The sequence below is a fragment of the Dreissena polymorpha genome, chromosome 9, assembly GCF_020536995.1.
Source record: "Dreissena polymorpha isolate Duluth1 chromosome 9, UMN_Dpol_1.0, whole genome shotgun sequence".
Classification (NCBI taxonomy): domain Eukaryota; kingdom Metazoa; phylum Mollusca; class Bivalvia; order Myida; family Dreissenidae; genus Dreissena; species Dreissena polymorpha.
In genome coordinates, this window is record NC_068363.1 from 45,287,597 (window position 1) to 45,312,383 (window position 24,787).

General features: G+C 35.8%; 1 protein-coding gene across 1 annotated transcript in view; it reads right to left on the reverse strand.

The window, feature by feature from the left end:
• LOC127846000 (atrial natriuretic peptide receptor 1-like) overlaps positions 1-24,787 on the reverse strand; it is a 32,410-nt gene that overhangs the window by 1,848 nt on the left and 5,775 nt on the right. Inside the window, exons 8-23 of the mRNA XM_052377181.1 lie at positions 23,986-24,140; positions 23,658-23,793; positions 22,384-22,478; positions 21,899-22,031; positions 18,215-18,302; positions 17,806-17,932; positions 14,598-14,717; positions 13,760-13,864; positions 13,380-13,451; positions 11,598-11,775; positions 10,886-11,035; positions 10,327-10,495; positions 6,285-6,431; positions 5,763-5,886; positions 4,423-4,491; positions 3,444-3,618 (exon numbers count right to left, since the gene is read on the reverse strand). Of these exons, the coding sequence (XP_052233141.1) occupies positions 3,444-3,618; positions 4,423-4,491; positions 5,763-5,886; positions 6,285-6,431; positions 10,327-10,495; positions 10,886-11,035; positions 11,598-11,775; positions 13,380-13,451; positions 13,760-13,864; positions 14,598-14,717; positions 17,806-17,932; positions 18,215-18,302; positions 21,899-22,031; positions 22,384-22,478; positions 23,658-23,793; positions 23,986-24,140 (2,043 nt within the window). The remainder of the gene's footprint in view (positions 1-3,443; positions 3,619-4,422; positions 4,492-5,762; positions 5,887-6,284; positions 6,432-10,326; positions 10,496-10,885; positions 11,036-11,597; positions 11,776-13,379; positions 13,452-13,759; positions 13,865-14,597; positions 14,718-17,805; positions 17,933-18,214; positions 18,303-21,898; positions 22,032-22,383; positions 22,479-23,657; positions 23,794-23,985; positions 24,141-24,787) is intronic.

Below are 24,787 nucleotides of genomic sequence, written 5' to 3' on the forward strand. Positions count from 1 at the left end.
GCTGATCACAATTACATGTGGTTAGCGTGTGGCTAAGATATTAATTAGTGAAAAAATCATTTCGAATGACAAATAATACAAAAATAACGAAAAATCAACTTTTCTGAAAAATAATTTCACTATCAAATATATATATATATATATATATATATATATATATATATATATATATATATATAACAAGGTATCCAACTCAAAATCACCCGAAAACAGAGTGCATTGCTTTGAACAGCCATAACTTTATCAACTAGAAATGGCGCGGCAGAGGCCGACGCGTATCCCCACGCCGAATATTTGACCTAGGTGTGCCCCAGGGTTGGGGCCATGCATAGCTGAGATTGACCGTATTGTCATAAGAGAAGTTCATCATCAATTAGAAGTGAATTGGTGTAGAAATGAAGAAGTTATAGTAAAAGGCAATTTTGGGTGGGTGTGACATATGTGGGCAGGGCCCCCCAGGGTTGGTAATTGTGCCATGCATAGTTGAGATTGACCGTATTGTCATAAGAGAAGTTCAGTATCAATTTGAAGTGAATCGGTGTAGAAATGAAGAAATTATAGTAAAAGGCAATTTTGGGCGGGTGTGGTCTATGTGGGCGGGGCCCCAGGGTTGGTAATGGGGCCATGCATAGTTGAGATTGACCGTATTGTCATAAGAGAGGTTCAGTATCAATTTGAAGTGAATCGGTGTAGAAATGAAGAAGTTATAGTAAAAGGCAATTTTGGGTGGGTGTGACATATGTGGGCAGGGCGCCCCAGGGTTGGTAATTGTGCCATGCATAGTTGAGATTGACCGTATTGTCATAAGAGAAGTTCAGTATCAATTTGAAGTGAATCGGTGTAGAAATGAAGAAATTATAGTAAAAGGCAATTTTGGGCGGGTGTGGTCTATGTGGGCGGGGCCCCAGGGTTGGTAATGGGGCCATGCATAGCTGAGATTGACCGTATTGTCATAAGAGAGGTTCAGTATCAATTTGAAGTGAATCGGTGTAGAAATGAAGAAATTATAGTAAAAGGCAATTTTGGGTGGGTGTGGTCTATGTGGGCGGGGCGCCCCAGGGTTGGTAATGGGGCCATGCATAGTTGAGATTGACTGTATTGTCATAAGAGAAGTTCAATATCAATTTGAAGTGAATCGGTGTAGAAATGAAGAAATTATAGTAAATGCAATTTTGGGTGGGTGTGGTCTATGTGGGCGGGGCCCCAGGGTTGGTAATGGGGCCATGCATAGTTGAGATTGACCGTATTGTCATAAGAGAGGTTCAGTATCAATTTGAAGTGAATCGGTGTAGAAATGAAGAAATTATAGTAAAAGGCAATTTTGGGTGGGTGTGGTCTATGTGGGCGGGGCGCCCCAGGGTTGGTAATGGGGCCATGCATAGTTGAGATTGACTGTATTGTCATAAGAGAAGTTCAGTATCAATTTGAAGTGAATCCGTGTAGAAATGAAAAAATTATAGTAAATGGAAATTTTTGGTGGGTGTGGCCTATGTGGGCGGGGCGCCCCAGGGTTGGGAATGGGGCCATGCATAGTTGAGATTGACCGTATTGTCATAAGAGAGGTCCAGTATCAATTTGAAGTGAATCCGTGTAGAAATGAAAAAATTATAGTAAATGGAATTTTTTGGTGGGTGTGGCCTATGTGGGCGGGCGCCCCAGGGTTGGGATTGGGGCCATGCATAGTTGAGATTGACCCTAATGTCATAACAAAAGTTCAGTATCAATTTGAAGTGAATCCGTGTAGAAATGAAAAAATTATAGTAAATGGAAATTTTTGGTGGGTGCGGCCTATGTGGGCGGGGCGCCCCAGGGTTGGGAATGGGGCCATGCATGGTTGAGATTGACCGTATTGTCATAAGAGAGGTCCAGTATCAATTTGAAGTGAATCGGTGTAGAAATAAAGAAGTAAATTTAAAATAACCTAAAAAAATGTGTGATAATTTCTGACGCGGCCCCACCCCAACCGCTATAACTTTTGACCCAGGGGTCAGATCAAAATTCCAAATAGTGCAGGGTCGCACATATGCTCATAGCTACCATGTGTGTAAGTTTCAAGGTTCTAGTGCTTTTAGTGTAGGAGGAGATAGTGGCCAGGACGGACAGACAGACAGACGGACGGACGGACGGACGGCGGAGATAACCACAATATCCCCACCTTTTTTTCAAAAAGCGTGGGGATTATTAGGCAGCGATTTCCATGAATTTGGTCTTATTCAATGCAGAAATGAATTTCCTTTCTGGAAATGTACATATCTTGTAATATTTCTACAAATGCTGGGTCGAATTTTAAGAAATAACACGAAACACAACTCGCGTGACCTACTCGTCAACGATCAGACCCGATTAATGAATGAAATCTTCAGGTGTAATGACACACCTTCGCATCGGACCAATAAAATCACTCGTTTGTTTTAAATGTCGGCCAGTTGAAATGTATGTAAACAAAGGTTTCAAACGGCGCCTGACAGTTAGTTTTGATGCATAATGTAACGGCAAGAACGGTAAGAATGTTTTTTTCATACGTTTTATTGAACTATGGTACCGAAGTCTGTGAACTTTGCAGGGAAAATGCACTTTACTCCATAAAGATTTCAGTCTTCGATCGGGTCAGATCGATGACGAGTAGGTGACGCGAGATGTGTATAGTGTAATTTCTAAAAATTTGACCCAGCATTTGTAAAAAAATTACAAGATATGTACATTTCCAAAAAGGATATTTATTTCTGCGTTGAATAAGACCAAGTTCATGGAAATCGCTGCACAATCGATGAAGTTCTGGCTGTTCAAAGCGATGCACCCTGTTTTCGGGTCATTTTGAGTTTAATATCTTGTTATATATATATATATATATATATATATATATATATATATATATATATATATATATATATATATATATATTTATATATATATATATATATATATATATATATATATATATATATATATATATATGATAGTGATTTTTTTCAGAGAAGTTGAGTTTTCGGTATAATCTTATTATTTTTTATTCAAAATGATGTTTTTGCTAATTAATATCATAGCCACACGCTAACCACCTGTGATCACAATGATAAAAATCTGATCTGATTTATCTTGAATATACACACTCGATGTAGGTTTACCTGTAATTATTCATTCGTTGAAAGGTATACGCGTTAATGACTTCGAAATCATGTGTATGCAAATTGCTTACAAAATATGCAGTGTAATTTATAAACAAATGAGTATAATTATATATTTATTTACTCTATACTACATACAGTCAAATGTGTGAATTGTTTGCACGTGTCATTACACAAATGTACATTCATGATTATCACACAGAAGTGCTTTCCTTTTCAATAAAGAGCGACCTGCGTGGAAACTGATTAGGTGTTAGACGATATAGTTACATCCTAAAATGTGTTTGTGTAGGCGCAATACAATAGGTTACAACTCACCTGAATTTATGCCAATCCTGATCTTCAATTTTGTGTCCGGTCTTTGCCGAACCGTGAAGCCTTCCACTGACTTCAGGATGACCAATGACATGTCGGCTATCTCTGTCACGTGACTATTTCCGATACGCTCAGGAAGACCGGAGACGCACATGTAAGCGTCACCAATAGTCTCCACCTTTCATTACGCATCGCAGAGATAAAATAAATTAACACATATATTTAGCCATACACATATAGGATTTAGTTAAAATCTATTAAATTTAGCTCGATTGCCTCGAAAGCTGAGGGCTTATTAAAACACAATCGGTTCCGATTCCTGGGAAGATCAGGTACAAGAAGTATTTTGGGGTGATCTAAGGAACTCTCTCACAGTGGGGTTAAAATGTATGACCTCCGGGTCGCTAGCCGAACGCCATATCCACTACGCTCACGGGGACCTTCTCGAAAGTCATAGCGGATTTGGTTCTACATGTACCTCAACATTAGATGTCATAGCACATACAAGTGTATTTGATGTATGATTAGTCACAATATTATTGCTTTATAGTTACATCAAATTGATGTGTTCTTTACATTTCCCGACACGGTCATTAATGGTAGTTTGCTTAAGGTGACATTATTCATAAAACAAAGCATTGGTTGACAGTAATATCACGCACAATATATGTCCTTCTGCTTTTTAGGTTTCAAACTGAACCTAACTACGTAAGTTTTTTTTCCCTTCATAATCAACATGAAGAGTAATCTGGTAGAATGTTTACCCCAAAACATTTATAAGTGTGTAGTTCTAGTGGATAATTAATCCTATATTTAAGATCTAGTCGTTTGTTCAATTACTGTTTAAAGGGGTTTGACAATCAACAAACTAACGACAGGTCGGCATTTACGTGTAGTGTACAAATCGTTAGTTAAACATGACTGGTATATAATCGTTCTTTATTCAGCAAAAATATTTCAAGTGGGAGAAAAGTGATGTTACCTTATACACTTTGAATTTATCAATGATGTTGTCGAAAGCTGTGTATAAATCGTTGAGAAGTTCCACGACCTGAAAAAAGAAGCATGACGCTAACTGAATGATACAACCGTACAAACAATTAATAATGATGTTTTTATACGTCTTTTTATATATCACGTAAACATACTTCAGTCTGAATAATACTGTAGTTCCAGTACCATGTAGTTAATTTCCAATTAAAATAGGGTAAACACATCTCAAAGTTAAATTAAAGTAGCGTTGTTAATTCAATTAGACTTCAACAGCTTTCATGATTTCAAACACATTTTTAAAGGTTAAATGAGGTGACAGAATAGTTGTGTGTCAAACACATTTTTCAAAGGTTAAATGAGGTGACAGAATAGTTGTGTTTTTTTGTCGAATGTATTCACATTAATATTTCAACTTGCATAGACAGACAATTTTCAAAACGAACGATATATCAGTTAACCATATCTAGGTCTTAATGCACGTGTCGGTTGGAAAAAAAACAAACAACCTATATTTACTCTTGCTAAAATTTCCCTAACATATGTATTTTTTAATTTGCCTGAACATTAATGAATCAGTTATTAATGTTAACGAACATGTCTGTAGCAAAATTAGGTTTCACTGATGAAACTATAGGGCATTATACGATCGCATTATCATGTTAAAGATTATAAAAAAAGATTAAGTTAATCTAAAATAATTTATGTGCCATGGTATCACAACATTCTAGCTTTCCATGTGTCCTGTTTATACCTCGTTAAAATCATTTCCGATTCATTAACTTTGAGATTGCAATAATATTTGCAAACTTCGAGTATATTCGCTTAATTAACAATAGTGTTTGCGATCATTTTCGCTGAATTAACCATTGAGTTTGCAATCATATTCGTTAAATAAATCACCGAGTTTGCGATCATATTCGCTTAATAACCATTGAGTTTGCGATCATATTCGCTTCATTAACCATTGAGTTTGCGATCATATTCGCTTTATTAACCGTTGAGTTTGCGATCATATTCACTTAATTATTTATACATTTGCTACAATCGCTCATGTACGACATATTAATTATTTAGTTTTTAATCATGAGCGCTACAATCGATAAAATTGCTAAATTTACGATAGAACTCGGAATCTTGATTGCTACACATATTCAGTAAATTAACAATAGGGTTTATCCTAATTTTACACATTTATAAATTTTAGTGCAAAAAAAACCCCGACCTTTTATGTCTGGCGTTATCTGCTAATCAAGTACATAGGCTGACTTATACGTATAGAAAAATGGTATTGTATTGCTTGTTTTTAGAAATATTCACACAAAACCTCACCTCAGCTGGCGAAAGACTGCTGCAAATTGTTGTAAAACCAACGATATCCGAGAAGTAAATTGTCACACTGTTGAACGTCTCGGGGATGACCGACTGGCCCTTCTGAAGTTGTGCGGCTACCGACCTTTTGAACAAACAAGAGTAATTAAATAAGGCGATGTGTATTACCTTTATTGGCCTCTTCATTTACTCGAGTAAATAATAAGCTCCAAGATATATACGATTTACCTGTTATTGTCCGTTTTTGACTTTGTAAATTTTGTTCATAGTTTACAATTATAAAACAGCCATTGCGATTTTAGAAATAATCAGAATGAACACATCTGTAGCGGATATTATAAATATGTATCTTCAATTAAGTAAACGAAGACCATGTGTTACATTGTGAAGCACTCGTAGCGTGACATAAGACAAAAAAATCCGTTCATATATGTTCTCAATTCACTGAAAAATCACGCTTAAGAACACCTGTAACGGGTAATTTTTGTCGCCAAAGTTCTTTGTCAATTACTCTGGACTCACCTTGGTAACAGCCTGTGCAGCAGCTCCTCTACTTTATGTTTCTCCTCCAGGAAAGCTTTGGTTCTCTCAGAGGCCAATTGTTCCAAGTTATCCGCGTAGTTGGACATGCGCTGCAGCAGGTTGTCCATGATGTTTGTGGATTTGCCGCTATAGAATATTTAATTTTAATTATTTAAAGGAAATAGCTCGACGATAACGATTTATTCGTGACTGGTTGCCAGAATGTTTCTTTTCCCTAAATATCAAATTTAGTGTTCAAATTTTGTGTTCATCCCAAACAATTTTTTTCATGTTGTTTCGTTGGAAGTTGATGTTTTTTTAAGTTCATTCTATGAAGGCTGACAACGTATCAACAGTTAAACAAATTAACAATAAGTTAGTTTACAAAAACTGTATCATTCTGCCTGCTTTTGGTTTAATATCTACTCCTAAAACGGGAAATGGTTTTGAATATAATGTTCCTGCCGTTGGCATTCTGATAATCAAAATACTGACAGTACTGGTGTGACGCTTTTGAAGCGGATGGATATAAAAGCATCAATTTAAGTTTATCTACATCACCACAATTGTGTATGTGGGTACGAAAATAAATTTAGTGTACGAACAAAAATTTGGGTACGAAAATTTTGGGTACGAAAAAAAATATGCCAAAAATAAATTTGGGTACGAAAATAATGTGTGTACGAAAATAATTGGGTACGAAAAAAAAGTTGGGTATGAAAAAAAAATTCGGTACGAAAATAAATGTGGGTACGAAACAAATTTGGGTACGAAATAAAATTGGGTACGAATAATTTTGGGTACGAAAAAAAAATTGGGGGTACGGGGAAGTAGAACCCGTGGGGAACTTGACCCATTCAGCGAAACTGGGAGGCGGGTTACATTCTCGATCAAATCTAAAAATAACTACATTTGGGGTTTTCCCAGCGTCACAGCGTTTGAAGTGCCACCTGACAGTTTCGTGTCTGGTTTCTGTCCCGAACCTCTCGATGAATTTGAAAGAGGACGGGAACCAAGCTGCGTTCACCTTTATCAATGATAATCAGCGAGGAATGCCGATTTAGAAAATTTTGCTAACTCAATCGGACTGGCTCGGTCTTTTATATAGGTCGCCATTGTGAAGATTTTTTTCATGGTATGATAACTTAAACGAGCTGCTTCGCTGAAGCAGCATCGTCAAAAAAAGGTATAAACCTATTGATAAATACATGGTTTTCTGTAGCTCTAGGGTATCCGTTCCAAGATTTCATACACTTTCGTGAGGAGGTCCTTCTAGAAACTCCATGTAGAAATTGTTTGGTTGATCGGAATTTGATGACCTTGAATCTTCATTATGTACTTTGGTGAGGTATGAATCAAAGGTTGGATTATTTTTATAGTTATCGAGGATGCTTATCAGCTTATCATGTTTGTTTGTATAGATATTTTTGATATAATAAGAAGTTATTGTGTGGCATATATGTTTGGTTTTATAATATTTCTTGTCTAAGAGCTGAAGTTAGAACTTTTCAATTTGGTTTCACCATTTGGAATATGACAAATGATCTTAAAATTATTTATTGTATTACCCTAAGACACGAATTTTGAAATCGAGTTAATGTATTTTTTGTTTCATGACACAATATACATGTTTGTAGTTATATTACTGCGCTTTTTGTAGTCCCCTGGTATATTCAATAATTTGTTATTTTCTTACGTGAAGGCTCTGTAGTGTTTCGAAAAGAAACACTAACAACAAAATGATAATGAGGACGAGAAGGAGGACCAAGAGGAGGAGGAGGAGGATCAAGATTTTGAATCATTTTTTTGTATGCAACCCACTTTCGTGTTATAATTTATAAAGAAAATGTTCTTTATTATTCAATTCAGAAGTCGGGTTCAGTAAAAGGCACTCAATGAAGTTACGTGGAACGATTTTTTTCTACTGTAAATATTAATATATTGGCCGATTATTTTACACAAAATAGAAAAAGATACTGGTATTATCTATGATTTTGTGTTATAACCCCCGAAATAACCATTATTTATGACGTTGTGTTTTAACCCCCAAATAACCATTATCTTTGATTTTGTGTTGTAACCCCCAAATAATCATAGTTCATTTTATTTACATTGGTTTCCTTTTTTTACTGGTATCCGTGTGCAGTTTTCATTAATGGAACAGAACTGTGTAGGTTTTAAAAAATCTGCTTCATCTTGTAAGCGTAATTTCATATTTTTCTCAACTTCAAGGGGAGATGATTCTGAACTTATTCTTACGTTGCTCAATTTCGATAGGGGTTGAGTACTCATTGATATGAAAACACTGTAAAAGTTAAATGAGTTTGAAAAAAAGTGCATGAAAACTGTGAATTGTATAAAGAATCTGCATTTCACAATACTTTGAAATTCAGTAAAAGATTATAATAGATTTATTGCTCCGATATTCATCATTTTCAATAGGGTTCGAGTAATACTGATATAAAAACACTTAACAAGTTTGGAAAGATTTAGACGAAAGTTGTGAAATCTTTTAAACAAGTGGAAATTTTTTATTATGTCAAATTTAATAGAAAAAAATTCTGGACTTATTGTCCCGATGTTTCTCATTTTAAATGAGGTAAAAATGCTCATTGATATGAAGACACTGTAAGTTTTGAAAGAATCCGCTGAAAAATGTTGACATAATCACCTAACCAAGCAGTTTTTCACTTTTATTTTTAAATTCAAAGAGACATTATTCTGGACTTATGGTCCGATATTGCTCATATAGAGTTTGGGTTGGGTCCTCATTGATAAAAAAAAACCTGTGAAAGTTTGGGAACAATCGGATGAAAATTTTGGACTTCGAACAAGTATTTCAAAAGTTCTCAACTTCTTAGGAAGATAACTATGGACGTAATGGTCGGATAATGCTTAAGGGCCCATACCACCTGGATAGTAATACGTGTCGCGCTTCGCGCTCTATATGTGGTTCTTAAAAAAACTCCGAGGAGTGCTTGACTCTAGGAAAACGGGTTGCTGGGACACAGCTCCTCCTTGATAAGCGGCTGCTTCTTTTATCGCAACTCATTGTTACACTCAATAATACGTGTCGCGCTTCGCGCTCTATATGTGGTAGGGATAGGCCTATGATAGACAACCATAAAAATACATGGATAATAGATGTGTTGTTTGCATTTATTTGTTAATATTAAAACACGTGTATTTTTTATAAGATATTTAAGTGATGTAAGACATTTTAATAAACGTTGTAACGTTGTTATCGTTTGCATCCATTAATTTTAATAAAAATGTCCAATTGTAGTCTAATTGATTTAAAAATGTCTACATAAAATAAAGCTTTATTATATTTATTAGCCTGACTGAAAAAATTGTCAGCCGCCAAACTGTTCCGTTTGTACGGGAACCCGGGATTGAACCGGGGTGCCTTTAGATGACCGTTGCGTAAACAACTTCAGTATAACGCTCTCCCAACTGAGCTATTCCGGCTGACATTCACTTATATACTGCTATTTGGTGAAGTTCTGTATAGCGATCGTTATTATATGTCTATTAATAAACTTATACATTGTACGTTTTCGTACCACTACGCCTTCCAATAAACTTGCTTGCGCGATAGGTCGTCAAATATCGTACTACATTGATTCTCCACTGAATAAGCAAATTAGAAAAACCACAAAATAAATATTTTTTGATTATGTTTTGTTTTTATACAAAACATCATTTGTTTTTATACAAAACCAGAAAGTTTCGCGTATTTGCCCAGTCCCTGTGATCTTTCCCCTGTGATCAGTTGTGGATCAGTTATTAATTAAACAATTAGCTTTGCATTATTGGTTATAAATGTTGTAAGAAACGTAATAGGCACAAATGCAGTACTTATTTACACTAATTTACACAAAAAAATCACCACTATGCAAGATATTCTTAAAACAAAAATGTATACATTGATCCGTAAAATAACTTCTCCTCCCATAAGCGAAAAAAATGCATTACATACTAGTCGCCGCCCTCCAGGGCGACGCCAATAAATCTACAAATATAACCAATAGCAACGCACGCTCTGATCTGCCGGAAGATCTCCTCGATTTCGGCGAAACTCGGCCTTCCACGAGGGTCCTCTTCCCAGCAGTTCTCTATCATAGTGCGCAGGCTCGGAGAACAGGCTTCCTCAGGAATCAGCGGCCGGAAGATATTGTCCCCTGGAGTCTGCAGATGACCGATGATAACTGAAGCAACACGGAAGTGGTGCATATAATTTGTTCGCTGTAAATACAGCATAGTTCGGTTATCGCTATTTGGCATTTGTCAAACTTGCCAAGTGTGTTAGATTAAATGCAATTGGTTGTTTTTATAATTCATGGAAATACTGTGTAATAACATTTTGGCACATATGAGCCTCGTTCTGGGAGACTTTAACTCATGAGCGTAAATTGTCGTCCCAGATTAGCCTGTGCAGTCCGTACACGCAAATCTGGGACGACACTGGGCTGGACTTCCTTTAAACAAAAAAATTATATAGTAGCGGAAAGTGTCTGCACAGGCTAATCAGGGACGGCACTTTCCGCACAATCATTAGTCCCAGTTTTCCCACAAATAAGGTAAATATATGAGTAGACCTTCGACATCCTCTTGGTTGAGTTCGTAGGGAACCATCCTCGTGGCGATTTCTTGCAAGATGATGGCAAATGAAAATACGTCCCCCTTCTGCGAGGCACCGATTTTGCCGTCGGAGTTCCTAAGGTGCTCAGGTGCCATCCACATTAGCTCTGAAAAGACAACCGGAAGGCATGTACGAAGTATCGGAACCAATAGACTGAAGCGGATTATACGTGGCCTAAAACACCGTCTTAACGACGATCGCGACATTCCATTTCTAGAAAAGCGATTGTCGTAGTAAGAACCCCTTGTTGTCAATCTAGGCGATCTTGCACAGCCCGTCGTTCATGTTAGCAAAGACGGGGTTATACCAATACGATGTCACAGCGTTCCTTATTATTAATGATGAACAATAGCAGCGTATTAGATGTTCATCCGGTATCTTAAACAGTTTATTATTGCTTTATTACATTCAAAGTCTCGAGCTGATAGACAAATCTAGTATCCGTTTATTGTGAAATACTGTGTTTCTTCGTATATATTTTGAGAAACATATGGCCGAAACATGTTTAGTACCTAAGACATTTTAATAAACAGTGACGTGTTTGTACGATTTATTTAATTTTATTTTTTATATCTATTTTGAGAACACTGTCGGATATGAGATAGAACCGAGGACCTATTACTCTTATTGCTGTTTATTCAAGCATCATTTAAAATAACTGTTCCTACTTCCTTTGTTGCAGGCCTCTTCACTAGATACCCTGCGTATCAGATCCCTCTCTGGATAGAGCAGCGAATGAGGTCCGTAATCAGTGAGTTTGAGCGCGAACCGGGCGTCAATGACGCAGTTGGTGCTCGAGAGACGCCCGTGCATTTTCAAGGGACTTCTGTGAAGATATAACATGCCCTGAAAGTGAAGGGAGTCCATTACAACAGACGAGATGGCGTTTTCTTGTTTGCCGAGCTCAACGAATAATATAAGTGTCCGTTTTATAATGACATTTTGGGTGAGTCGAAATAGTAACAAATACATGATACACTAATTATTAAAGGAATTTATCTCAAAGTTTGGTAATGCGATGTTTACTTCGACGGAATTTCTTTTATTTTTAAGTGATATATTAGAACTTGGGCAATAATGAGCTCGAGTATTCTGAAAAAACAACAACAACAGAAACAGAAGTTAGAAGAAGACATTATTAAACGAAAAATGTAAGGCCCACTGATATTAACTTTCTACTCGTTATCGAATTGTTGTCACAAAATTAAGTACAACAATTAAAAAAAACTAAATTAAAAAGTTTTGCGTTTGTAGCGCTTTATGATTTAATCAATTTTAAATTAAGTTTACCCGTAAAAGCAAATATAAATTTGACAAAAGTTGTCCATTTGCCTATTTGTAAACAAGTCACTTTAATACAGCAATATTTGTGCAAGCACACGTTATTGATTTATGTGTAATCTGTGTTGCTCCTAACGTTAGTTCTATAAGTGAAGTATGTATTACATATACATCTTTACTATATTATATAACTAGACAAAACATACCATGCGCTAACTAGTATGGGGAATACATTTTGGTTTACAAAGCAACGCAAACATACATGCATATCTAATGTATTTATACATTGGTACAGTTTATTTATGTTACATCGACTCAATTACTACTCCATTCCTATAATCAAAGCGCTGAAGACACTGAAGTTGTTCGCTATTGCATAATCTTAGACGCAACTCAGTTTTCAAAATTATGTTATAGCTTTTTATATCGCAAGTTTGAAATGAACACAACCCATTCAAATTTATAAAGAGTGTCTTTAAGCACAGGTCGAGATGTGTGTGCACTGGTTATCCTCATATTTATGTTATAGAGATAACTTAGACAAAATAACAACAATATGTCTCTCTTTTTTTCACAATTGGTTTCTGCACTTGCAACCATCTTTAGAATTGTTGTTGCCTTGTTAAAGAATAACAAGCCTATAATCATGTACATGTTGTGTTATGTGTATCTAATACTTGATATATTTTCTTTAAATTATTTAGGAACAATTTTGCCCACGTGACAGACTTTTAATGCAGCATTAAGCCCCGTTTTCCCTGAAAGCAGCCAATATGTACAGATTTCAATGATAAACTGGCCAATGTCGTCGCACAAGCTGTTATAAACACTAGACTGGCCAATATCGTCGCACAAGCTCTTAAACCTATTGTTTACATACAGGCTGTCTGCTGCAGTGTACCAGTGGTGAAGGATAAACAGACAGTGGTTATCGTTCCTAGCGTAGCTAACAGCAGACTGACTTGCAGTTATAATTCCTAGCGTAGCTAACAGCAGACTGACTTGCAAAAGTGCCTCTACAAGAGTTGTGAGCCTACGCTCACACAACTAAAATTCCAAACTGATATTTCAAATGATGCGTCATTAACAATACTCCTAAAAAGTCTTTTTAATTTCACGATGATCGTAACTCAGTATGTAAGACAATATTAATTCCTTTGCTATCATACCTTAATTATGTCGTTCATCAGTGAATATCGAAACGACCAGTCAAGCTCAATGCTGTCGTTTTGGAGAATATCCTTGAACGAATATAAATGTACAGTGTATTAGTAAAAACATACACACGAGCGTCGCTAAACGACGAAATGATTTATTTGATATATCGGTCGTACCTGATACACGAAAAAGAGCAATATTTATTTTTGCTAGCTTAGCTTACGAAATAATAGCATAGACACAGATCACGCTTTAGACCAAAACGATTTCAAAACCCGAAAAAAGTGATCAGAGTGAAAGGGACACCTGATCTATTTCCGAACATCAACGAATGTTACCGAGTGTATATGAAAATATCCGAAACGACTCCGAATAGACAAACACCGATTACCTGTAAACTACCCCTGGGGCAGTACTCCATGAGCAGCAGATTATGTCCCGGCTCCAGAACCACACCCACGAACCTCGCAACGTTGGCGTGGGACAACAACTGCAGCTTTATTTAAATGACGAGTAAAATTACTGCGGGAAACCAACAAGAACATAAATTGTGTATGCATCTATTTGTATTAGGACAACATTTTACGAAGCCATATCCATCGAGTCCACGGGGGGCTCTTCTCGACTAAAGTGTGTGCTCACGCGCTGTGCATGATGTCGAGTGGACACTTGTTTCAATATGGGGGCAACCGTCGCGGAAAATTATATTGTATGTAACTGATACTTAATGATTATGATTTGTATTGAATTTCTGCACTTTTCATAACTTGGGGAAAGGGCCCGGTCTTCCATATGTGGTGGGGGAAGAGTGTATCAATAAAATGCGAGAGGGATTATTTCATTCGTACGCGGATTATATCTAAGGGTATGCACATTCGAGAAGTGAAATTACGCATCCGTATACTGTATGTATACATGTATAAATGTATAAAATGTAGCCAATGTATGGCGTTCGGCAATCGGGCGGGTCGTCGAATGTTAAAAGTCTCGCACATGACTTGTTTTGATTCAATGGGTTGTGCACATGGTTAAATCAAAGGGTACCGATCCATTTCCAGCTATCAACCCGCAAATGCGATACACAGGGATGTACAGATTTGTATACATGGTTGTTTCTCATAATTAAAAGTGTGTGTTCCATAATATTGTCGTTGAAACGATGATAAATTTACTCGTTGCTTACTTTTACTCCAAAAAACGTGTATTTAAACATTCTACGACGACGTTACCTGTCTACATTCCACGCTCAGAGAACGACTCAGGTCGAGGCTGGATGCTCGAAGTTTCCGAATGGCGACCGTCTCATTATTGCAGTACCCGGTCAACGTAAATACTTGCTGCGAGACGTCCTGGTTATAAATGATAGGACACGATATTTCATGTAAGCTGTAACATGCCTTTTACCGTAATTATTCTAAGTTTGGAAAACTTTAACATATTTGTTCCGTGTCTAAAAATTTAGATAAAACAATATTCAACAAGTACAGGTGTCCGAATATTATGAAACAAACATTCCGGTGTTTGAAAAATTATGAAACATTAAAAAAGTATCGCATCGACGATCGCATTCGGCTATGGAAATTGAAGTCATTTTTGTAAAGGAATAATAGGACCTCCTTGTAAAATAATACGCCGTATAGTATAAATTACTGTTATTTTATGTAAAGTTTCATTTTAATAAGCCGAAAATTCAAATGTGATGGCCCATCGCCTTTAGCCATGCGTCTGCCAGTTTTTTGGACCTTAATATGGTTGGGGAAAAAACGCGTGATCCAAGTGCCCCAAGGTAAGAGCAAAAGGACTAAATTCTGGTAACATAAACTTGCGGAAAAATTGAGTCATGAATAAGGAAAAAAACAACAGAATGACTTATAATTTAGAATCATAAAACATAATTATTTTGGCTACAAACGGGGTGTCCGAAAATTTAGAGTGTCCGAAACTTTGAGCAAAATCGGTACATCAAAACTAGGGATGCAAGAGGTTACAAAAACATTAACCGGTTAAACTTTCGCCGTAACCGGTTAATAACCGGTTAACCGAAAACCCTTAATGCACGAACTGTCAACCTATGTGAGCAATTCATTTATACAACAGAGATCCCTAAAAATGTTGTAACAATTTTCTTAAGTCATTTGACCCATCATATATTTTGCTTAAACAATAAAGGTGAGTATTCTTAGCGGTGTCTGACATCGGTTTGAAACGGTCCATCAAAATGATTGCCAGACATATTCACAACACACATTTAAAATACATATAAAACAATAGCACGATAACTAGAACTAAATATAAACAAAAACAAATTAAAAATTGCTTATTACTTAAATGTTTGAGTGACAGACATATAAAAAAAGATCAAACTTCGATACACTTCTCGAACAATTTAATAATAAATATTGTAGGAGATGGTGAAAGCTCTAATAGTATCACATTCTTTTTAATCAGTCAACGGTATCGGAATAATGAAGACGCTGTTTGTTATCATAACAACAGGTGTCCCACGTTAACAAATACCAATCTGTCAATCCATAGCATTAAAATAGGCGTGAAAGGACTAAATAACGTTCGTACACAAAATCACATTTCAAAGAAATTGGTTCTTCACATGATAACACTTTTTATAATACCTAACTTTCGTTTCAAAGGTATAAATCAATTACCTCGGGAAGCAATATATACGGCATCCCTTATCTGCCTATGATATGTTTTTATTATTGGAATATTTATCTTAAACAGTCATCTCGTTGTCGGAAATTAGCAGTATAACACCGGGGTACATGAAAAGAAGCCTTAACCAGTTAACACAGCGGTTACGGAAATTAAATTCAAAATAATGTATAATTTCTCCTCAGAAATATCCTATTCATTACATCAACGTCTGTATGAAAGGAAATGTGTAATTTTATCACAAAGCATCGAAGCAGCATATCAAAAACATTAATTCATATTGATAAATGAACACCATGTTGAGAGTACGTTATTATTGGTGTACAAATTAATGGGAATGAGCTGCAAACGGATACTTTCTCTAAGTAATCTAACTACCTGTAGAGTTAACTCGATACATATATTAATGAAATACATATTATATGCCTAATCATCCTTATTAACGTTATCTTTACTTTATCAAATGAGAACATTAAGTATGTATACTAGTTTTCGTTAACTAAAATGTTAAACAAAATATTTTTTCAAATGTATGTAATTTAAAATAACGTATTGACATATTTTCGTAATTTTAATCAATATATTGACACAACTTTACTAACAAATATACTGTGTGAACTATTTTAGACTAATTTCATTTGAAAGGTACTAATTTTATTTTTTTGCCTTCACCGGTATAAGAAGTAGTACCTAAACTGCTGTCACTGTGATAATAAGGCTTAAGAAATAAAACGCTATTTTAATGAAACACGTATAACCAAAGTATCGATAAACAGTGTTACAAACGTATAATAAATTTGTCCACACCAATTTGTGAGTTTTTATTAAAGAAACGGTATTGGCTTTTAAATTGTCAGGAGTGTAATTTCGCTGGTAAGAACAAAATATAATAATGAATGTTCAAGGTGCAGAATCACGTGACTTTGTGGGGTTTCCAATGGATGTAAACACACCGGTAACTGGTGTTGTTGTTTGTTCAAATAACTTTTTAAAACACTTTTTCTTTAAAATTTCAACTAGTCCAAAAAACACAAATTTTTATGCTGCTTATTTCAATTCGAAATACATCAGAATTAATATATTTAATAAGCCTGTGTTCGATTTGTACTGCACGGTTAAGCTGCACGCAACGTGAAACTCATCGATGTCAGACGTATTCAATGATTTATTCTTATACCTTAAGCTCTAGGCACAAACTGCACAAAAAACTGTCTTGCATGTACTAAAGAGTTTTGGAAATGTATTTCAATAACCTGAGATATTTGCAAGAATAAAGTTCTTAACGTTGTGTATACATTCTGGCTTGTAGCGCCAAATAATTGCGTCATTTTCTGTTTTGATTCAAAACAGAAAATGAAACAAGTATTTGGCGCTACAAGCAAAATACCTTTAGAACTATCTGATTTCTAATTTTTCGTTGATTATAGCGTGCTATACAATATACGTCGGGATATTTGTAATTGTTGTTATAGAAATACATGTTGTAATAAGAGTAAAATAGTCGGGTTGAGATGTAAATCTTTATACAAATGTTGATGAATAAATTCTGTCACTCTGGTTTTATTTCTCACTGTAATCTGTTCATGCAACATTAAATGCAGTTAAATAATCCACAATATAGGTTGCCTGATATTATATATTTCTCTAAACCAACATGTAGTTCAAATCTGCACTGTATACATGAGTGCTATTTCAAATAAAATCAAGCCATCAAGTAAGTAGCTGTATTGAAATACGAAGTAACTAAATGTATATCGAGGTTTGTACCTGCAGGTTTATTGTAAGTAGCGATTTGGACAGAAAGGAATCGTTAACTCGATCTTTTCGCAGCTGGATATCTGAGTATTTAAATAACCACGACTTCCGCTCAATTTCTTTGGATATTCGAACTTTTCTAAAACAAAACAAACATTACTACATATATTTGGCAAACGCATATCCGAACACTACATAAGATGCTCTAGTGAATGTTAATGTTTAAACATCAACATTTCAGAGAGATAACAATTACACAACGTGTTATGTATTATTTATTTTAAATGAATAAAGTAACCGCAGGATTTCACAGGTCTTAAATATACACCGAATTATGATTACGCGTCTGTAAATGCAATAGTATGTCAAACATATAACTCAAATTCTATACCGATCAACTATCAAGTATGTGTATACGTACCTGTAAATGACGATCAAACACGTTCCGAGAAAGGCCACGAGCAGTGCCAACGTAACACAAAGAATGACGATCAACGAGGAACTGTCTCCTTAAACAAGAGTAGTGTATCGGAATGTCAAACAGGTGGCATGCGTATACAGGAGCTTACCAGGTTTAAGTGAGGTTAGTTGGCACTTACTTCGTTTTAGTGTTTTTCGTGAAGGAGTAGCGGTATTTTCCCCCGGTAAGCGACTTTGTATATATATTTATTTTAAATACATAGCCCTTTCGGCTCTACGGTGTTTGTTCTTCCCTCGGTTTTTGTTTCAAGACCGTTGACGTCGGGATAAAAAAGTAATTGAAGGTCATCTGTCCACAAATCTGTTGTTTACTTACGCGACGTTCGAGAAATTGGATGTACAAATATCATTTTATCTTATAATACACAGTATTGACGCACAAAATGAAAAGAAGTATTCATTTTAACACAATGTATTCGCAGTTTAAGTCCCCTGTTGAATTTCTTTTTTATTTTGTCGACAAGTTGACGAAAATAATATTTAAATAGAGGACACATAGCATAGTCACTTTTATTGTCTGTCCGAGCTTTACAACATTGGAACCATCTGTAACATTTGGGTCGACACATCAACGTACAAAAATACAAATATAAATCATTGTTTGATTCTCGTTGTTTGCAAGCTAGGGCATTCTTTGAGTCATGTTAATTGGAATAAATATGTGGTTAATTCTCATCCGTATACCTCTGCAAGTAGGTAAACTCATGTTCGCCATTATGGCGAATTGCGTTCGTCTCATAGGCTAATTGAGTTGTAACATATATCTTAATAAAAGCTGCGCCATGAGCGCATGATACGCCCGTCGTTCGCCAATGAAGTAGTAAGGTAATAAATAACCCTTTGAATCATTTTTTTACTTCAGTTTATTTGTATTTGAATACATGGTTTATTTTATAAGTACATGAGCATGGAAATCACGAAATTTTGACGAACAAAGTCCCATAACTCTGGAACGACAATTCAGAATTCCGTCAAAAACGAAAGGGGATCAGGGTTTATCAATATTAAGATTGTGTTGAAATTTGAAAAAAATCCATCGAAGGATATTTGAGCTACAGTAGGACATTCAATGAAATCACGAAATTTTGACGAACAAAGTCCCATAACTCTGGAACGACAATTCAGAATTCCGTCAAAAACGAAAGGGGATCAGGGTTTATCAATATTAAGATTGTGTTAAAATTTGAAGAAAATCTGTCAAAGGATATTTGACGTAGCGTACGACATTAACAGACGGACGGACGGACGGACGGACGGACAGACGGACGCGGGGTATACCATAATACGTCCCGTCATAGACTGGCGTATAAAAAATCCATCGGGGGATATTTGAGCTACAGTAGGATACATGAACAACAATAACATTTAAGGTCACAGTGACCTTGACCTTAGAATGAATGACCTTGAAATGACCAGTGGTCATCTAAGTGTGCTTGCAAACCTTCATGTCAAGTTTGAAGACTCTATGTCCAAGCATACCAAAGTTATAACAATTTTAACATTTTAACATTTAAGGTCACAGTGACCTTGACCTTCAAATGAATGACATTGAAATGACCAGTGGTCATCTTCTAGTACTGGCCAATCTTTATTTCAAGTTTGAAGACTCTAGGTACAAGCATACCAAAGTTATAACATGAAATAAGAACTTTAACATTTTTACATTCAAGGTCACAGTGACCTTGACCTTCAAATGAATGACCTTGAAATGTCCAGGGGTTACTTACTAGTTCTGGCCAACCTTCATGTCAAGTTTCAAGACTCTAGGTCCAAGCATACCAAAGTTATAACAACTTTAACATTTTTACATTCAAGGTCACAGTGACCTTGACCTTCAAATGAATGACCTTGAAATGTCCAGTGGTTACTTACTAGTTCTGGCCAACCTTCATGTCAAGTTTCAAGACTCTAGGTCCAAGCATACCAAAGTTATAACAACTTTAACATTTTTATATAGCTACAGTAGGACATTCAATGAAATCACGAAATTTTGACGAACAAAGTCCCATAACTCTGGAACGACAATTCAGAATTCCGTCAAAAACGAAAGGGGATCAGGGTTTATCAATATTAAGATTGTGTTGAAATTTGAAAAAAATCCATCGAAGGATATTTGAGCTACAGTAGGACATTCAATGAAATCACGAAATTTTGACGAACAAAGTCCCATAACTCTGGAACGACAATTCAGAATTCCGTCAAAAACGAAAGGGGATCAGGGTTTATCAATATTAAGATTGTGTTAAAATTTGAAGAAAATCTGTCAAAGGATATTTGACGTAGCGTACGACATTAACAGACGGACGGACGGACGGACGGACGGACGGACGGACGGACGGACGGACGGACGGACGGACAGACGGACGGACAGACGGACGGACAGACGGACGGACAGACGGACGCGGGGTATACCATAATACGTCCCGTCATAGACGGGCGTATAAAAATAGAGCGAAGCACTGAAAACAGCCTTTCATTATTGCAGAATAATGTAATGTTTTTCAATATCAAGTCATTGATAAATGCTGTTAAACGCATCTGACTATTATGTCGATGGTATAAAGATTATCGATATTTGAAAATAACCGTCACAGTAAGTTATGTATATTATTACATATCGAAATTCATCGTTAGAAAATATTTGATAAAATTTTATTTCGAAATTTTATTTATTTTCAGTATCAAGTGTAAAGCGTTTCTTATAACGTGTCAAATCACGCCAAACAAAGCGGATCTTTGCAAACTTTAAAAATAAAAATGCCCAACTAATGGGTTTACATTTATAACACCATATTTTTCAGTTTGAACCGAGTATTCTTTTAAATTTCAGATATGAAATAACGGAACATGGGTCGGTTTGTTCATATTTTACCGCCGGATACGACTAAATGCCGGCTCATAACGTCAAATTGTGTTTATTAATAGTAGCTTCATGTAATATAAGCTTTTTATGATCGAATATAACTACAACATACATTTAATACTAAATTTGTCAAAGAGCAACAATTGGTCTTGATAACCAAACTCGAGGTGGATACAAGAAAAGATAAATAACAAGAGCTAAAGCGAGCCTGACTTAAAAGATATTATGTTTTACACACCGAATTTTATTATTATAGACAAATGCGCTTTACAAAAATATATGCCTTTAGAAAATTATACTTCAGCAGCTGGAGTTTCACTTCTTTATATTTCATACTCAATTACACATGTATTCTTGGTAAACAAGACGTATAAGTATTAGCCTAAATGTCTGAAAAAATAAAGGTCAGAGCAAAGATCTAACCCACGAGATTGGATATAAATCAATCAATGAATTTAAAATTATTCGTTATCATGCTTTTTAATGAAAAAAAATGTAAATATTATAAAAAAAGTAAAGACACACAATTATGACGTCAATGTGTTAATATAAAAATGGCTAAACATACAAGACTCAGATTATAAAAAGATTTCAACTCAGAATGTTTTCACTCACTTTAAATTTTTAATATATGGTTAAAATCCTTACTAAACGGGCAGTATTCATTAAATATCTATTAAATTTTAAATTTCAAAGAGAGCGTTTGATTTGCATATATAATATTCCCTCTCATGAATGAAGCTTCTAATATGCCATCCTTACCAGCCCTGATGGTACATAATTCGCTTCTGAAACCGCAGGGCGGCATGTCGACCGGAAGTTTTTCCGGCCAGACGATTGAGACGCCTTCTATCGGCAGGTAGCTCTGTGTGGCGCCCCGATATCGACCAACCAGCTACGTTAAAAATAATCTAGCTGTATCAATAGTAATGCTCATTACTGGAATAAATCTTCAATCTGTATAATTCTTCAAATTTAAATTATTACATATATCTTAGACTTATTGAGATTGTTATGCTGTTCATCTATAGTTCTTAGCACACACTTCCGTTCAAGTCTGCAAAACTCTAAGGAAAAAATCATTAGTTGTAGATTTTCAGAGAACCTGTATGGCGCTTGAGTTTCGGGTTCGACTAGTTAATGAAGCGCTATAGGTATTCATAAAAATTCTAATTATTTGTAGACGTTGTAATTGAAGCAGTAGCAGCGGATGCGTTTGAAATGAAAGGAAAGAAAATAAAGCATACCTGAAAGGCTCGAGTCAATGGTGACGTCATGTCAAACAGATCAAAGTCGGCCATCCGATTCCCTATTTCATCGACCTTCACCGGCCCAGTTATACCTAACAGGAATGGATAAATCGAAAAGGTAATACAGAAAGTTAATGGCAAATGCCATAATAGCTATGCTAACATTGCTGTGTCAATTTGATGTAAGCAAAACATTAAGACTTAGTTCATTGCCATACTGTATAAAAATGCAATCAGGCGCATATGAATGAAATCATTTTGTTATTAATAACATGTAATGTTGTTTTGTGTGATATTCATAAATTAAGATACACAAATACTGACAATAAAGACAGATATTAATGATGTGATAAAAAATCCATTCAAGAGAGACCGATTTATGTTCAACGAAAATATACGTGTATGTTTGTTTGTTTGTTTGTTAAGGTGCACTTATTTTGCGGTTTTCAACATTATTTCCCTAATAACTACTACCGTCAGTTATCAAACTCACACTTTTTCAAAAATGATGGGTTAACAATTACTCATTTCACAAATTTCTGCAAGTAACCGACATGTGTCGTACATGATTCAATAGCAGGTGAGAAAGGCCATAGAAAGAAGTTCATGTCCATTCGCCACACATGTTTTGTTGCCATCCCGATGATCGATCCTGTGATCCTAGAATATGTAGTCCAGCTCTACCAACTGAGATAACCGGACCGGTCTATTGACGCCAATGCTTGGTCACATACCCTCGGGTTATTGCGTACTTGCGAATACATGACAACAATGCCGAAAGCGATGAGTATTCTTAAAATACATGACAACAATGCCGAAAGCGATGAGTATTCTTGAAATACATGTACGTCATAGACTATATCCAACAAGCATCAAGTACCATTGGGATATTTGGTAGTCAAAATGAAGTGAATTCTGAATCAGAAACAAATACCAGCATGCCCATGTTAAAAGCATGACACAAAAGCGCTTTGTTAATTTGCATTAACCCATTTATGCCTAGCGTCTAGAAAAAAGGCCTTGGCAAACAGCGTAGACCCAGGGTCTGCGCTGTTTGCTTATAGGAATTTCTGTAAGAAATATTCTAAATATAGAAATAAATATACTAGACATCCCTAATTTTGAAAATACATTGATCCAATTTAGAAGGATGGAAGAGTCTACTTGGCATAAATGGGTTAATAACTTCGCGGCTCCTGTTGTTAGCACCTACTGCGTGACCGTTCGTAAAAGATAACATTTGAGAAACAGTTTTTCTGTGACCTGCTTACCTTGAAATGTGCTGTTCCAGAGTCGCTGCGCAACTTCCTGCCCATTACGAATGTCCTTTCCCTCATCGAAAACAGTTCTGTAAGAATGAGCCAGGTACATGGCGCTATCGTAGAACGCCGTGATAAAATAGTTTACCTGGAAAAAAAATGGACGCTGTGAAATTTTGTTAATCAATTTTACCTTTTTAAATGTAAAATGAAAAGACATTTTGTACATTATTGATTTTTTATAGTCGTCGCGCCTGAGGAATATGTATTTTTGTCTTTAAATAAACTATAATGCATACGTATACTGAATTACAACAAACAAATAAGCAACTGCCTATACCGATTCGTCGACAGCAAACTCGTAACCATAGTCCCGCCTGGCTCGCAGCTTAACCTCCGCTGCAAATGTCTTGTACTCGTCATTGTCCGGCTGACGTAACGTGAGCACCAGAAGGGACTCGTACGCCTTGGTTACCGCCGTGTCCTTCGCGTCGCCTACAAAAAAGCTAATTTTGTTGCATAGCAACGAAGGATAGCATATGAAATGCGTCGCCGACCAACGAAGAAATGAGTTTTTAATGTAAGTTACCTAGAAACGTAATATGACACATGTAAAACGTTGTAGCCAGGCAACAAAACATCGCGTTTTTAAAATAGTGTCGGCTAGCAACAGAGAATTGCGTGGTAAGACAATTTTTATTTAAGATCAATGTGTTCAGTATTCAAATCCAATGCGCTAACATCGTTTGCCAATCATGTCATTAGTATAAACATCCATATCTTCATGCGTTGATACCAGAAATCAATGCGTTTATTTGTTTTACAAGTAAGTGTGTGGAGGCATGCGAAGAAAAAAAGATTACCTCATCAATCAAATGAGATTGCCTCGTTACAGAATGTCTGGATGCATGCAGCTTCATACATACTATCAAAATCAATATCAGTAAGAATATGATGTCTTGAATTGCATATCTTATTGGTAACTTTGTTTCGTGATATGACCGAATGTGAATTGGAAACAATACTCATTTATTTAATGAAAGCTTTTGCCCCTTGCAGCTAGCGTAAGGCAATATCCATAAGGAGGTAGAAAAAATGACCACATGCTCACCGTTAACTCTGATATATTTTTTATTGTTGAT